Source organism: Labeo rohita, chromosome 3 (assembly GCF_022985175.1).
Source record: "Labeo rohita strain BAU-BD-2019 chromosome 3, IGBB_LRoh.1.0, whole genome shotgun sequence".
Classification (NCBI taxonomy): Eukaryota; Metazoa; Chordata; class Actinopteri; order Cypriniformes; family Cyprinidae; genus Labeo; species Labeo rohita.
The window spans coordinates 18,967,180-18,984,611 of NC_066871.1; the positions used below are offsets into that span (position 1 = coordinate 18,967,180).

Sequence of the window (17,432 nt, forward strand, 5' to 3'; positions counted from 1 at the left end):
CCTAATTAAGTTCTCATTTAAAAATGAGATTTTCGATTAAACGGCACCCAACACACTTTAGTTCTCGGAAGGGAAAACCCCTTAGGATATGTATTCTGAAGCACATGACGCATGAATCACGTCACCCGGGCATAACCCAACACCTCACAATTTCATTGTAATCTGACCAATTCACTGTGTCGCAATAGTTCAGTGACACTAAACAGAAAGAAACACACCCTTGAGGGAGATTTTAATATATTATGATTTATTATTCATCACAACTGTAATTATTAAATACACTGTGAACTTCCTCTTCTGCAGTTTTAGAACAACTGTCTTCATCTATGAATTTATTTCATTCTCAACTGTAAATGGTTTCATGTAAACATAAAAACAAGCATGAGACATACAAAGGACAGGATGAGAGAACTAACCTAAACACGTTAAAACGAAAATTAAAATGATTTAAAATTAATCTTACAACAGTCCTACAACACACATTGGGTCATGTTTACCAATGCAGAAATCCATGACAAGTCAAACTACTTCACACCCAGTCCCAGCTGTCTCAGGAGTGTTAGTAAACCAACACTGGATGGCCTTGCATTAATTACACTTGAGCACAGTGTCCAAATCATGTTAAGTCCACCTTGATTGGCAATACAGATAATATGGTGTTAGTGAAGGTGGTCCGACAGGCGCAAAACCAGGTTTATGCTAGTGCTTGGAACTTAGAGAAATTCTTCAGGATAATAACACATCATACGCCACCTTTCCTTCAACAGTTCCTTTGCTGCTGTCAACAGTGAAGGTAGTCTGAGCTCTGGTGCCACAACATCTACATTGCGCCCAGAGTTAGGAACATAAAATTTGCATAGACATAATTTGCTTGCTTTCCATTTGTACAGTAGTGCCTTTAGAGGAAGCAACGACCGCTGAGGTCAGTAAGGGCACCACTGACAGGTGAGGCGGAGGCTTGACCCCCTGCAGTTGAGACTGAACAAGTCCAGTAAACACAGCAGACACCATTAAAACATCGACAGAGGGTTTGCCTAGCATATTGCAACCTAGAATCCACTTCAAGTCTTAGAAAATACTACATATCGAGTAGCAGTCTAGTAAGTATGGTCCAATCACCTGGTGAATGTATCAGAATAATTCATAATACTGAGGGGTCAGTGGATTACGGTGGATTCGCCAGTGTTCACTTCACATCAAGAGGTGAAGGTTTTGTTAAGGATTATATTTTACGTTTAAATGCCTAGCACACATTTTATTGATCCATTTCTTCTCTCACACAACTCTTTGGGATCACTTCCCCCTTCGATGGGACACAATAACAATAATAATACCAAAAAAAAAGCTCAGAATGAAATAATCAGTATGAAATCACTATCTCCCATAACGCAAATACTGCAATAATATTAAACAAGCTAGTGATTACAAAAAGGCTAAAATAAATAACAACTGCTTGCTTGCTTGTTTTCGTTCTCCAGGATGTTGAGAGAGAAATGTGCAAAAATAACTTTCAGCGCTTCGAAATAAAATGTGATTACATACATCACTCTCCTAAAACCAAGCTCACTGCCATTCCAGTCTACCAGGCCTCTTGCATAGAAAAATAAAAAACATCTAATTCAAAACAAGTCTAATAGTAGCTGTAATAGATAGTATATGGTTTCATCCGATTAAATTAATAGTTTATACATCAAAACATTACAGCCTGAAGCCAAGGGCTTCACAGATCAAAGGTTAATGCTACAGTGCTGCACCATCCAACAATGGGCGCAGACTTCAGGAGTCATGCGAGCTGGATTAGAGAGTGCCCTACATCGGTTAGTGGTGAAAATCAACAGGCCTCAGTGCATAAATTTATTAAAATCCTACATCCATATCAACATCGAGATAATTAACATCAAACCACACAGATATCTGGAGTGACTGACGCTTGGCAGAATGTTTACTGTGGTTCATGTGATGCAACTTGTTCGAAAAGGAGAAAGAAATCTTCGGCGTCAAAAGCTAATTTTTGGTGAGGCTGATGTCGGATTGAGGGGCTTTGACACTTTTAGTAATCGTTAACTTGGATATCCAAACTTTTCTTTGTTAAAAGTGGCTCTTTCCACTCCTTTACCACTGTAAAGGAGAACGTACCTTTCCTCCCCAGTTCAATTGAGCTCCTCCACTCTTTTGAGAGAGCGAAAAGAGAGAAGAAAGACGAGACCGGTCCGCAGCACGAGACTGTGACACGATTCACTACACTGCCAAGGCACAGACATACGAGAACACACAAACACACACTAACACTCAACAGTACAATGAATAAATAGATCCTCCAGAACACTCACAGATAAGTTATTACTAGTCACCACCTCGCTTTTCTCGCCACAGAAAAGTTTTATTCAGGTATTCTGGTTGAGACACCTCTCGGGTGACGGACAGAGGGGGGATTGTGGGGCTGGACTGGCACAGATGGCGCTAGAGGTCTATGTACACCATGGCACCCAGTACACTAGAATTGACTATTAAATATACAGCTGATCTCAGCAATCAGATACCTACCTTCAAAAAAAAAAAACTAACGAAAGTTAATAACGGCTTCCTGTTTCGGCATCGGGTGAAAGCACAGTGCAGACGAGATGATGAGAGATGTGGGGCGGATGCAGTGATCCAGTTATTCTTGTGAAATGAGTACTTGAGATGAAATGTACTTTGCAGGCGTTTCGCTTTCCCTCTGTCTCACTCATTTCACCAGTCTACAGCCGTTGTCCTTTTATTACGCCATTCTTGTGCGGGGCAGGAATTAGGCAGAATCTTTTGCTGCTGCGGCCCCATTCTTCTCCTCAGTGTCTTTGTCTTTTTTCTTACCGCCCTTCTCCTTTTTCTTCTCCTTCTCGGCTTTCTCTTTCTCCTTCTTCAGCCGTTCTTTCTCCGTCTTCTCCTTCTCTTTCTTCTCCCTTGACTTTTGCTTCTCCTCTTCTTTCTCTCGCTTCTTGTCTTCCTTGGTTTTCTTCTTCTTTTTTCCATCTTCCTCCACTTTTGAGGTTTCTGGGCAAGGTGGTAATGGTGCGTTGTTTGCGGTGGGTGATGGGATTGTGGGGGTGATGTGTTCAGAGACGACTTTGGGCGAAGGCTGGAGCATGGTCGCGCTGGACGCGTGTGCCGTTGGAGCCGGTGGCGTGGTAGTAGATGACGCTGTAGCTAGCGGGCTAGGCCCGTGCGGTGCTGGCGGCCGCCCACTGGCTCCTGCATTAGAGGCAGATGAAATAGGAGGTTTTGAGGCCACTGCACTGGTGGTACCGCCACTGAGGGGCTGCAGTGGGACGATATCCTGGCCAAAGCTGCCAGACGTGGAGCCCTTCTTATTCTGTGAATGGAACGGCGTCTTGGATTTTCTAAGACCAGGAAGTGACAGGAGGCTTGATGACGCACGTAAGGGTCCTGGGGGAGGGATGTGACTGGCCAGGAAGGACAGGCTGCCGCCAGAGCTGATTGCAGCGGCCCGGTGTTTTTGCTCAAAGATGGCCCGCGTACCGTGCAAACGCCGACCAGGTTGGTGAGTCAACTCTCCACGAGATTCCCGCCACTTGCGAACCTGAATGCCGCACTCCCTCTCAATTAGGGCCTCTGTCACAGACAGAGAGACGACCTGAAACAGAGCAGAGAGTATGAGGATACGGCAAAGTCTACTGTTACTTCCCTATTGCGTGCTCTCTCGTAAGAGGGCGCACCTCTTGCACCAGAAGTTCCTCCCTGATACTTTCAGGGGGGAGGTTTCTCAGTCGCTCCATGGTCTCGTACATGCCCTGCAGCTCACGGAGCTTATCCACAGAGCCCAACATCTGCTTGAGCAGCACCAGACCCACCCTGAACACAATCTTCACTCCTGACAGAAATACAAAAAAATAAATACAACTTTAACATCTCTTACATGTCAAAAGATCAAGGGAATTCTGATTTCTCAGTTCGTGACCTCTACAGATAAACAATCTGCACAAACAGAACAATTTTTAACGCCATACAGTAAAAGCATCACTTATCACAGGTGCTTTTATTCTCTAATGCGTGTGACTGACCTTCACAGAAAAACATGTCCCAGACACGCAGGACACAAGACCAAGGCAGCGTACGGGAGAAAATGCACATAAACCACTCTGTCATGTACAAGATGGGGTCGATCTTAAATTTCTTCAGGTGACGGTATGCCATGGGACAGACTCTCCTCAGAAGAGAGAAAAAAATCTCTCCATCCAGCTGAATAGCTTCCTGAGGGACAGAAGAAGAGAAGAAAGAGAAGTTAAAAATAAAAATCACAAAAAACACTTCTCTGGTCTTAGTAACAGTCTCTTTGAGTTGCAATACTCACCAGCCCAGCACTGTAGTAGCCAGGCAAGTATTTCTCACAGATTTGCACAAGACACCAGAAGGCTTGCTAGAATAAAATGACAGTGAAGATGATGACGGGTTCATATTATCTTCTCCCTGTTGCTCATAGAAAAACAAGCTAGCAGAACAACACAGACAGCTGTTTAGCTTTATTCAACTCTGTCTTACCTCAGCAGGCATGTGCATGAGCAGCACTGCTGCCACTGGCGCCTGGGCCTGACAGTAGCCCTCATCTGGTCGATAGATTGTGTAGGCCTTCAGTATACGGTACAGGTCCTGCTGCCTGAACACATACATATACACACATTAGGTTAAAAATAATGATGGAACTAATTAATGAAAGTTTAGACAATTACATATTTATTTTTGTTGTGTGTGTGTGTGTGTGTATATATATATATAAATATATATATATATATATATATATATATATATATATATATATATCACTACCGTTCAAAAGTTTGGGGTCAGTAAGACTTGTAATAGTCTTTAAAGAAGTCTCTTATGCTCATCAAGGCTGCATTTATTTGATTAAAAATATAGAAAAAAAACAGTAATATTGCAAAATGTTTTTACAATATAAAATAATGTTTTTTATTTTAACATACTTTAAAATAGAATTTATTCCTGTGATGAAAAGCTGAATTTTTATCAGCTGTTACTCCAGTCTTAAGTGTCACATGATCCTTCAGAAATCATTCTAATATGCGGATTTATTATTAGAATGATCAATGTTGGATAATATCAACAGTTGCCAAATATTTTTTGGAACCTGTGATTTTGAATAACAAGTTTAAAAAGTACAGTGTTTATTCAAAATATTTTTTTATAACAATGTAAATTATTTATTATTAACTTTTAATTATTAACTTAATACATCCTTGGTGAATAAAAGTATTAATTTCTTAAAAAAAAAAAAAAAACACAATAAAAATGTACTGACCCCAAACTTTTGAACGGTAGTGTATATTATATATATATATATATATATATATATAAAACAATAAAAGTGTACTGTTCTGTTTGAATTGGGCAAGATATTATCTGCTTAGATATTAGGTGTAGATATATAGTAGTCGACATTTGAAGTGGATCAAAGTTGTCTTAAAACCAAAATAAAAATACCTGTTCTTATCTTAGGACAGCTTTGAAGAACTTTTTTGATCCACTACAAATGTTGACTACTATATATCTACACCTAATATCTAAGCAAATAATATCTTGCCCAATTCAAACAGTACTATTCCCCAATATATAATAGATATAATGAGACGCAGAGGTGGGGTAAAATTGAGGGAAGGCATAAAACTGAGGGTCAAAACTGGCACCAATATACACAATAGACTAAAAAACAAAAAGGAAAAAAATCCCTTCCTTCAGATTGTGTAATGCTCTAAATAAAAGCCTTACATCACCCTCTCCCTTGATAAAAACCTCATCTGTATTTACCCATGTCCTCCCCGAGCAGCAAACATCTCATGGAACGGGAACTGCCTGTGCAAGTCTTTCTCTATAATGTCCAACCACTTTGGATCTCCCTGCTCTTGCTCCAACTCCTGAGAGACAAGAAAAGTGGAAAAAAATATGAGAGGGTGTAAGCTGAGCAGATAAACTGAGATTTACATGACATGCTAAGTAAGTACTAGAACAGGCCTCTAGATTGTGAGTATTTTTCTTGAGAGTGTTGTTAGTGGTCACTGCTTTACAGCAACAGCATATGTGACTATGGACCACAAAACATGTCTTAAGTGTACATTTTTCGAAATTGAGATTTATACATCATCTAAAAGCTGAAAAACTATCTTTCCATTGATTTATGGTTTGTTAGGATAGGACAATATTTGGCTGAGACACAACTATTTGAAAATCTGGAATCTGAGGGTGCAAAAACAATCGAAATATTGAGAAAACCACCTTTAACGTTGTCCAAATTAAGTTCTTAGCAATGCATATTACTAATCAAAAATTAAGCTTTGATATATTCATGGTAGGAAATTAACAAAATATTCTTTACTTTACTAAAGATCTTTACTTAATATCCTAATGATATTTGACAGAATTTTGACAAATACAATGCATTTTTGCCTATTGCTATAAATGTACCCATGCTACTTAAGACTGGTTTTTAGGTCCAGGGTCATATATGAACTTGGCAGAAGTTGATTTAGCACAAAAGACGTATCAAACCTGACCGTACATCAAACTTTCCAGGATTGGAGTCAAGTAGCTCCTGGCTGTTGGAGAGCAGCTGCCAGGCTTTAGCTCTGAGTGATGAGGGGATTCCTTTCCTGCAGCGTATTTTAACCTGCATCAGAAACAAACCATAACTCGGCATGTATAAACATTCATAGGCACAGTATTTTCTGTTCCTGGTCAGTAATGAATTACGTGATCCTTTAAGTGAGAAACAGACCTTTTGAAAGCGTCGAGATACCCATTTGTCCCAGTTTCTGAACATGTCCAACCATTTCATCTCTCTCTGCCTCGCCACGGCCACAGCGATGTCCGCCTCGCTACAAGACAGAAAGGGATTCACAGACATATAATCCACACACATCAAATAAACCTATAAGCACCCACCAATGCCCTGAGATAATGTTGAGCTTCTGACAAATGGCTCAAATCCTGAGAGATTTTGTTCTGAATCTAAGAGAACAGACACCTGTAAATTACAGGCAATTACTGCATTTGAATCTCTTGAATCTAATCAGAAACCCTTGAAATCTTGATGAATTAATAATGACAAGGTTTTTTTGTAGCTTTGTGAAGAAATTATGTCTACCAAATGAACAAGCATAACACTGCTCAGTAGTACACTCTAAAAAATTCAGCATTAAATACAATCCAGCACTGGGTGAAATATGGACAAACCCAGCGATTGGGTTGTTTTTACCCAGCGGTTTAAATGTTTAACCCAACTTTCTGGGTAGTTTTATTTAAAATTACAATACGGCTGGTTTAAAATGAATCCAAAATGAAAATTATAAATCAGACACATAATTACTAGAGGCAACAGCAATAAACAAAAGGTGAACATTTATTCATTTAAAAAAGGTTGATTTTTTAATTATTATTTATTGAACTTATTAATAAATGTTCATTTTATGAACATTATAATACATGTTCATTTTCATCCTATTTTAGCTTAATTTTAAGCAAGAAATATAATAATTTTTAAGCAATAGTTGAGTTAAAACTACCTAGAAGGTTGGGTTCAACACTTAACCCAAACACTGGGTGAAAACAACCTAATTGCTGGGTTTGTCCATATTTCACCAAGCGCTGGGTTGTTTTTAACCCAGCATTTTTTGTGTATTGATACAAGACCAATGTTGGACAAGTTACTTTAAAAAAGTAATTACTTTTGTTAGTAGTTACTAGTTACTTCTAACAAAAAGTTAGTAACTGAGTTACATCATTAAAAAAGTAACTAATTACCAGGGAAAGTTTCTATTGTGTTAGTTTAAAAAAAAAGAAGTTCAAATATGTCAAATAACTTGGATGTCCCCAATATTAAATATTTTAAATAAATGAAATAGAATCAATTATTATTATAAAACATTGTACACTACTATACACATTATTTAAATGTCACTGTGGGCACAAGACAATTATCAAATGTAATAAATTATTGTAACTATTATTAACTGGACAACTTGGCAATAGAATCGCCACTGGCTAGTACATTTTTGATAATTTAGCATGAAACTTTAGTAATTACAACTTTAGTAATTAGAATAACCATGTATGAATGCATATTGGCTTATGAGATTGTTTGTCATTTAGTGTTTCTATAAAGAATGGAAAAAACTAAAAACAATACTGATAAGATAAAAAAATATAAATACTACTACGAATTAATGAGCTGCGGGGTTCATGAATATTAACCATGTTGTCTGTTCGGTCAAATTGATTTGCTAAAATCAAAACCGTGACGATAACAGGTGATCACCAGTCAATGAGATTGTCGTTTGTGCATTAGTTCCGCCTACTACTGGAGACACCGGCAGATTTTAAAAGCTGAAGAATTCCAAAAAAACTCAGTTATTTAGACAGGAAAATACAACCAAGAGTATCGTTTACATGAAGCGTCAATTCTGCATGGTATATAAGACACTCGCGCTTTGTCTCTTTCTTTGCATGTGTGTGAGACAAAGCAGCGGCTGGTCGTGTGCCTACAGAATAGAGGTTTCAGTTTGCCAAATACAGATAACGTTACGCTTCGCCTCCATTCAGCTGAACTAAAAAATAAAATTATATCCTAATAATATTACAAAAAAATTATTGTTAATTATTATTGTTAGTAATGGTAACGGCGTTGTAACAGGGGAAACATTCATTAGTTTGATTACTTGTTACTGAAGAAAATAACGGCATTAGTAATGCCGTTTATTTATAACGATGTAATTCCCATCACTGTACAAGACGAGGCTCAGATTTGAGTCCTACTTAAAGGCGGTGTATGCAAATTTTGCGCCAAAAACGTTTTATGATGACAGACTCTTCCTAATTTATCACTGCTCAAAAAAACTACAGTCACTCACACCACTGATGAAGCCAATGCCGCCATTTCTGGCTGAGATGCTCAGACACACAGAACATAGTTTCGATAGCAGCACAGAGCCAATATTTACACTACTGAGGAAAGCTTTTGGACCAAAAAAAAAAAATGTCTTTACTTAACAGTAAACGTTAGCCTTCACTTGAATTCTGTAGCAGAGATCTGAAAAAATTGTTGTGAACAAGCTTACAAGCAAGAAATAATGTCTCTAAACATGGCTACACTGTTTAGATGTACTGAATTTCATAAAACTGTTAATAAAATTAATAATTTATTATTTACTACGTGTACTAATAAATAAAAAAAACAACATTTCCAGTTTGATGAACAAGGAAATACCCTATATATACACATTTAAATATAAAAATATATTTTTGAATGAATCTGTAGCAAATATGAGACTTTAGTAAACAGGCTTTAAGATTGGTTTTCCCTTGAAACCTAGATGCCACATCAGGTACTTGTGAGCTTGTCTGATTGACACAATGGCTTACAAACAGAAATAGCAGAAAACTAAATTTGACAAAAGGCATGCGGACCATATGAGAAAGTCTAATTTAAGATCAACCCATTTTTAAATAGCTGACCATTAGCTTGACCATTTTTAAATAGCTGAAAAAGCATGTGCTGGTTAATAAGTTAATGCTGAAAAAAAAAAGGAAATGTTCAACCGTAAACAACAGTGTTAGTGCCCGTTTTAGCAGAATTAGTCAGTACTAGAGATAAAGCGGAGACAGTCGGGGGAAGAGAGAGACAAAAAGTGAGACAGTCAGTGCACTCTGAGTCAGACGAGCCCTCTCAGCACAATATGAGTCACTCACAACAAACACATGAAGGACACAGAGATGAGAGCAAAAGAGATGGACGCAGGGAAAATTCACCAAATGCTCATCCTGCTCTTGGCTGTAGGCGTAAATTATTAATATCCCAGCAGCACACTTCACATCAGGCGCTGCCAATTACCCTGTCATTCACATCCATTATAAATGCGTACTCCGATTTATCAAACCAAGCAATGAACCTGAGCCATTCACAAGAATGCGAATAACAAAATATGACAAAATATATCAGTTTCAATTGAAAATTATAAATATTTCAATGATGAACCTCATATACAATTACAGTCAAATCCAATACTTTCATAATTATAATCTTAATGGGGATGGTTGATTTAAAATATTTTTCTGCCACTGACAATTTTCCATATACACTACCATTTGAATCACCATACAAATTTTTGAACAGTAAGATTTTTAATGTTTTTTTGGTGTGTCTTCTGCTCACTAAGCCTGCATTAATTAGGTCCAAAGTAAAGCAAAAACAGCATTTTTAAATATTTTTACTATTTAAAATAACTGTTTTCTATTTAAATATATATTTTCAAATGTAATTTATTCCTGTGATCAAAGCTCAGCATCATTACTCCAGTCTTTAGTGTCACATGATCCTTAAGAAATCCTGCGTCCTGATTTGCTGTTCAAGAAACATTTTTTATTACTATGATTATCAATATTTAAAACACTTGAGTGCATTTTTTTCAGGATTCTTTGATGAATAGAAAAATCCAAAGAACAGCACTTATCTGAAATAAAACGCTTTTGTTGATCAACTGATCAAAGTGATTTATATTGTTACAAATGTTTGCTATTTTAGATAAAAGCTGTTCTTCTGAATTTTCTATTCATCAAAGAAAACTGGAAAAAAAATTCTACTAAGCTGGTTTCAACATAATAATAATAATAACAACAATAAATGTTTTTTGAGCAGCAAATCAGAATATTAGAATGATTTCTGAAGGATCATGTGCCTGGAGTAATGATGCTAAAAATTCAGCTTTGAAACTACAGAAATAAATTACATTTTAAAATATACTCAGATTTGACTGTTTTTGCTGTACTTTGAACCAAATAAACGCAGGCTTAGTGAGCAAAAGGAGCCTTCTTAAAAGAAAAAAAAAAAAAAAACATTAAAAAAACTAAAAAACGTAAAAAAAAAAAAAAAAAAACGGTAGTGTACACATTCATGCACTTGTTAAAAAATGGTTTAGAAACACTGAAGCACTAGTTTAAAACAATCAAAGCTGTTTCCCACCAATATTCTTTAATAAATGAACACTACTAAATTATGATTAATAAACTTTATTCATACAAAACTGACTTCTGGGAATATTTTAGTAATGATGAGTCATGAAAATGAATCATAGTTTTAAACTAATTCCCTGTAACTGAGAGTTTGAAATGATTCATAAAAAAAATATCAAATTGACTAACTCTCAAGTCCAATTCGCAACCAAGAAAGGACAATAACTATAACGTTTTAATAATCTAAAAAGTCTAATTTAATGAAGAAATTAGACTTTTTAAGAATTTTTAAGGAAAGTCAACACCACCGCAAACATGACATAGGATTCATATTAGAGCACTTTCAGACCTACTTTTTCAAACTGATTAGCAATAAAAACATTGACCAGTCAGAATCCAGCGGATGTTAAAGAGCATGAGCATTTATAGTAGCCGACGACATGACCGCAGCATGCGCTTACAATAAACAGAGCGCTGTTGTGCATCAATGTAGATGCTAATATAGTTATCTTGATAGTTAACGTTAAAGCTAGTGTTCTTGGTGCAAATAGGTATTAACACTATTTTTGCTACTGGAAAATCTCAAAACCAGTCCGGTCTTTAGAAAGCTTAATAAGCTAAATATATTGATTCACTTGAAAAAACATTAGAATATCAGCAAAATGGTATATGGAGTGTTTCAAGTTGACTTGAACTATAATTTCATAAGCAACATTAATTTGAAGTAAAATTATATAAAAGTATTATTATATGAATCTGTTCAGTCAAAGCGCAAATAATATGCTTGCAGGAAAGAGATACATTTATACAGTGGAGAATACTCTCATACCACACATTAACATGCTGAAATGTGTCAAATGTTCTTATAAACTCGAGTGGTTTTTCTCTGCTCTAAGTGCTTATAAGGAAACTGTAAAAATAGCATGTGAGAATGTGGTTTTGTGTTATTCGGCTAACACCCACCTGCCCTCGCTGTACTGTGCTCCTCCCAGGAAGCCATATTTATCAGTACGCCTCACCGGACCGTTGATCTCCGAGTCCGACCCCACCGAGCTGCCGTCCTCGCCGAGCCCCGACAGAGACTCCAGCGTGCCTGACATTAGGCTGGCTGACTCCAGGTAGCTGAGCGTGTCCGGGGCCGGTCGCGAGTAAGCGGAGGGCAAAACCAAGGACCCGCAGGACTCCTGCACCAGTAAGGCTGGGGGGTCAGCCTTAGTGGGCGTGTAGGGGGGCTCAGGGGTCATCTTGGTGGCATTGGGAGTGTTAGGTTCGGGGTTCTGGGCGGACTCGGGCTCTGTTTGTGCTTCTGTTTGCCTGGAGTCTTGTGAAGAGGGAGCCGGGTTGGAAACAGGAACAGGAGGTGTAAAATGCGGAGGAATGTCCACAGGGGGTGCAGGAGTGAAAATCTGGTTGATTTGAACGTTGGGATAGAGATTAGGACTGGGATTAAGTTCAGGCGAGGGCGGCATCTGTTTATCCTGTGCTTCAGTGTGGCCAATTAAATCATTTTTCCCATTAGTCTCTCCATCTTTAGCAGCTAGTACCTCTACCGGTGGAGCAGCAACGCTCTCTGTTGCTGCTGAAGTGAGATCAGCGCTGTTTGGGCCGGGTGTGCTCTCCCAAGAAGAGATTTTTCCGCTTGTCTGTAATGTTGGGTTTCCCATCATGGCTCGATCCCCGTAGAGAGATGATTTTGGGATGGGAGTTTCTGAGGGGAGAGGCTGTGGACTGGAGGAAGCAGGCACCGGTTGATCAGCCATACTAGGAGGGGAAGGAGTGAGGGCGGTAATTTCAGCCATAGCTGCTCCTCACCGATACAGCTGATCAAAAAAATGAATGAAAAGAATGTAGTCAGTAATTATTCCTTAGAATACAAACACCGCAATATCATTGCATGAACCCATTTTGTGAATGGTTCACAGTGAAGTAGGTGTTTAGATGTGACTAATACTCTCACAGTTGGCAGGAAATGAAAGAAAACATTAATTTATGTACCTGATATATCCTTTGTGAAATTCCACAAGCATGTCTCACACACAAAGAAACAATATTCTCATTTGTTTTAGCCATAAATAATAACATACACGCCTAAAAGGCGTTAAACTAAAAAGGCGTTGCCAAAAACAATCTATGCGCACTTTGACTCTCTTTTTCACAGTTATCACAAGTCACACTTCATACTATCCTTTAAATTAAAATAAATGAGGGGGAAAAACTATACTGAAATGTCATATTTTATAAAAATCTGAAGTATTTTGTGTGAGAGGAGCTGCATGTGGTGGGAGGCTGTACATAAATCTAATCCCAAGCAAAACCACACACAAAAAAAGTTTGGAGAGCAGCGCTCATTGTGAAACATTGTGTGAAACACTGTAGATTCATTGGGTAACTGTCCACACATTTCTTGTTTGCTTACACATACTGCAACAGGAGTTTAAATATTTACTGTAGTAATGACAGCATTGTTAACTTGAAAGGATTAGTTTACTTCCAAAATAAAAATTTCCTGATAATTTACTCTCCCTTATGTCATCCAAGATTCATGTCTCTAGGATTTTTCTCCATATAGTTGACTTCAATGGGGATCAACGGGTTGAAGGTTCAAATTGTAGTTGCAACTTCAGAAGGCTCTACCCAGCTAAGGAATAAGGGTCTTATCTAGCAAAACTATCGTTTTTTTTTCTAAAAAAAAAAAAAAAAAAAAAAAATATTCAAATTGAACCACATTTTTGCGCACTAGTTTCACACATTATGTAATCATGTTTGAAAGGCCACATGCGGTTAGTTCTTCGTCTATGTACTTTGGTTCAAAAAGGTAGGGTAGGACGAAAAACTCCATCTCATTTTCTCCTCCAATTTCAAATTGTCTGACATTGTTATTTTACCTTTTTTGTAAAGGGTGTTTGACTTTCTTTGCACGTTTGCTTTGTAAACACTGGGTCGGTACTTCCACCTACGTCACGTGTAACCTTTCCAACCTGATAATGTGTGAAGTCGAGCTATTGCAAGACGACTATCCAAAAAAGTGTACAAATTTTAATTTTTTTTTTTTTTTTTTTTTTTTAGAAAACGGCCAATCATGTATAGCCCTTTGAAGCTGCATTGAAACTGCAGTTTGGACCTTCAACTCGTCTGCCACCACTGAAGTCCACTATATGGACAAAAATCCTGAAATGTTTTCCTCAAAAACCTTAATTTCTTTTCAACTGAAGAAAGAAAGACATGAACATTGGGGTGAGTATATTATCAGGAAATTTTAAAGGAGTAGTTCACTTCCAGAACAAAAATTTTACAGATAATGTACTCACCCCCCTTGTCATCCAAGATGTTCATGTCTTTCTTTATTCAGTTATAAAGAAATTATGCTTTTTGAGGAAAACATTTCAGGATTTTTCTTCATATAGTGTACTAGGATAATTTTGAAGTTGGAGGAGAAAATGAGATGGGAGTTTTTCGACCTACCCTCATTGTCTTTTTTTTAGAAAATTACCAATCATTTCACTAGATAAGGCTCTTCTTCCTCTGCTGGGATCATTTAGTGCCCTTTAAAGCTGCATTTAAACTACATTTTGGAAGTTCAAACTCACGGGTACCATAGAAGTCCATTATGGAGAGAAATCCTGAGATGTTTTTTTTCAAAAAGTATAATTTCTTTACAACTGAATAAAGAAAGTCATGAACATCTTGGATAACAAGGGGGTGAGTACATTATTTATACATTTTTGTTCTGGAAATGAACTACTCCTTTAATTCTGGATGTAAACTTTTCCTTTAATCCCGAATACACACCACCATTCAATAGTTTTGGTTATAACACATAAACAATGTTAACAAGATGATTCATCAGTCTACACCTAAATTAAGAATTATGAATTAAAATAAATAAAAGGTAACAACATGTGACATGAAGCATTGTATATAACTATATCCTCAAGAGTAACTGACATTCAGAGGACCTTTGTATTGTTTGGTAAAGACAATGGTGAACTGTTTTACAGAAAGTCTTGTGTGTAGTAAATTATAAACATGCAAACAATAGAGATTTGATTACAGTGTAAAGCTGCACTATTATTGCAAATCCAGTTTAGGTGTATAGGAACAGGGTACCACTATTTCCTCTTACACTAAGATCTGCCTCCTAGACTTCCGCATGATCTATATATAAATGTGTCCAAGTACAGGAGGTGAAAAGGAAGTGGTTCCTTGACAGAAGAACTGTGGCTGAACATTTGAACACGCCTGTGAAGCCCAAATGCTGTCTAGGCAGACAGCTCACTGGGTTTGGACACACAGCCCACGGGTGATGGTCAAACTGTGGGCTGTTCACAAAAAGCTGATGAAATAGTCAGATGACTATTAAAACGTAATGCGTAAAGCATTATCTCACAACCAGATATCAATAACCTCAATGCAAATCTCATCAGCAGGTTTGTGGTAGAGACAGGAAGTCCTACTAATCTTTTCTTGTTTGCAAACAGGTGCAAAAAAATTCAGTGATTGATTTGATTCAGTGTAATTAATTATGCTCAAGACCAATGTCTATTGGTATCTAATTCAAAATGATCATTGCCATGAAGAAATACTAATTTACATCCTGGCTGAAAGATATTTAGTGCATTTTAACAAAACAGCATTTATCAAAACTAACTCTGTATGGGGTAATAAAACTCCCATTCGTTTTTAATATCTATGCTATTTGATTCTTAATGTATTTTTTCTTCCCCAAAAGTCAAATCCTCCAAACACTCTTGCAGTCACTTTGATCAGTCAGTAGGTTGTTGACGCGCAAACAGCTAGAAACGATTAGAACCCCAAATCAAGAAAGAGTCGTTCATAGTGGTTCAATCGACTCAATAAAAAGATTCTATCCAAAAGAACGATTCGTTCATGAATCGGACAATGCTACTTTGTGGGACTCCACCCATACACATGAACTGTGCTCGTTCCGGGTATCCAAGCCTATAATCTCTATCGTGTGAGGACGAATGAATTGTAAACAAACCAGACATGCGTACTTTCAGTGCCAGTATTTCCAAAAGCCAATGTTAAAAACGTGTGAGCTGTCAGCTGAAGTGTGATTAACCACATGTGAGGTGACTGGACAATAATACGATACCGGATACCGGGAAACCTCCATTTAGGAAGGCCAACATCCAAGTTACACAAAACACATTACTGTTTTGAACCCAAGACTAGAGTCAAAAAACACACAAGGTCAAGAAGTGAGCAGACAGCACCTGAGACTGCTTAACCCGCAGGAGTCGCTGGATTTGTGATTGCCAAGTTTAACCCAAAGCTGCTAATCGTGCTGCCCGATCTGTCATGAAACAGCCTCTCGACAACACAGATGTGCCTTTATTATGCCAAGGATCACCATTCTCTCCACAGGACATAAGATGTGTACAGAACTGATAAGGTTTTAATTGTAATGTACTCGTTTAGCTGCTGAAATTGGCCTGCTAACTTGCTAGCTCATGTCTACAGTATCCAGTGCGGCCGATCAGCTCAACTTCCCGGTTTACGGCGCAGAAAAACAGTGATATTAACTGTCTTCATCAGTTTTGTCACATCTTTTCCCTCTGAGAAGAGGTAAAAGAGAAGAGTGTGCTCATCATCCTCGTTATTCAGACTCACCCGCAGCTGTGGGATCTGTCCGTCCGTCCGTCCGTCCCGGGGGGGTTTCTGTCTGCTCCGGTTACCGTGACCCCCCCGCCGCCGCTGCCGCCGCTGAACGGATGTAAAGGCTTGAGCGAGGCAGGCCGCTGGTGAGCCGCTGGCCCGATAGAAAAGTTCTAATGATAAAGCCAAAAGTGCGGTTGGGGGTCTGAGTGTGGAGGGTGGTGTGCTGCTGGGCTAACGGTGTTAGCTAAACACTGCCGCTCCGCACTGGGTTCCCACTCATCCGCTCGCAAACAGATCCGTACCGCTGGCATTGAGTAGACTTGTGCGTCGCATTTTAAAAAGTCAGGAAACCTCCCTGAAATGTGAAATGGGCAGCATCGCTGGAAGAGATAAACACGGCCCTGCTGACATATCGCCGTGTCCGCATTTCCTACAACCAACTCTGAGTGACAGCGACGTGCGCGAACGCGCAATGACGCAACGACGCCCAGCCTGGTCAGTGGCGTTGAAATGCTTTAACAAAAAGCGAAATTAATTTTCAGTTCTTGAACAGTTTTAACGACTTGTTGTTCTCAAAACCTGTGAGTACTTTTCAATTTATATCACCGTATTAATTTCCTCCTCTCATTTTTTCTTTTATCTGTTCTTTGGTTTACTTCTCATTTTGTCTGTATATTGTTTTGAGCATTAATTAAAAAAGACAAAGCACTGACAGTAGATCTCTTTATCCGTGAGAGCAATTTAGTTTTTTTTAACTGTAACTGTCAAACGGGGCATTCTACAGAATTGGTCCAAAC

The 17,432-nt window shown here is 38.2% G+C and overlaps 1 protein-coding gene across 1 annotated transcript; it reads right to left on the reverse strand.

Annotated features, from left to right (window-relative positions):
• Nucleotides 1–226: 226 nt before the first annotated feature.
• Nucleotides 227–17,102, reverse strand: LOC127162944 (TBC1 domain family member 10A-like). Its single transcript, XM_051105891.1, has 10 exons — nt 16,648–17,102; nt 11,977–12,833; nt 6,785–6,884; nt 6,569–6,676; nt 5,821–5,927; nt 4,537–4,651; nt 4,349–4,414; nt 4,059–4,248; nt 3,714–3,868; nt 227–3,631 (listed from the first exon to the last, which is right to left on the reverse strand). Exons 2-10 carry the CDS (start codon nt 12,810–12,812, stop codon nt 2,786–2,788), a joined length of 2,523 nt encoding a protein of 840 aa, XP_050961848.1. The 5' UTR covers nt 12,813–12,833; nt 16,648–17,102; the 3' UTR covers nt 227–2,785.
• Nucleotides 17,103–17,432: the final 330 nt, after the last annotated feature.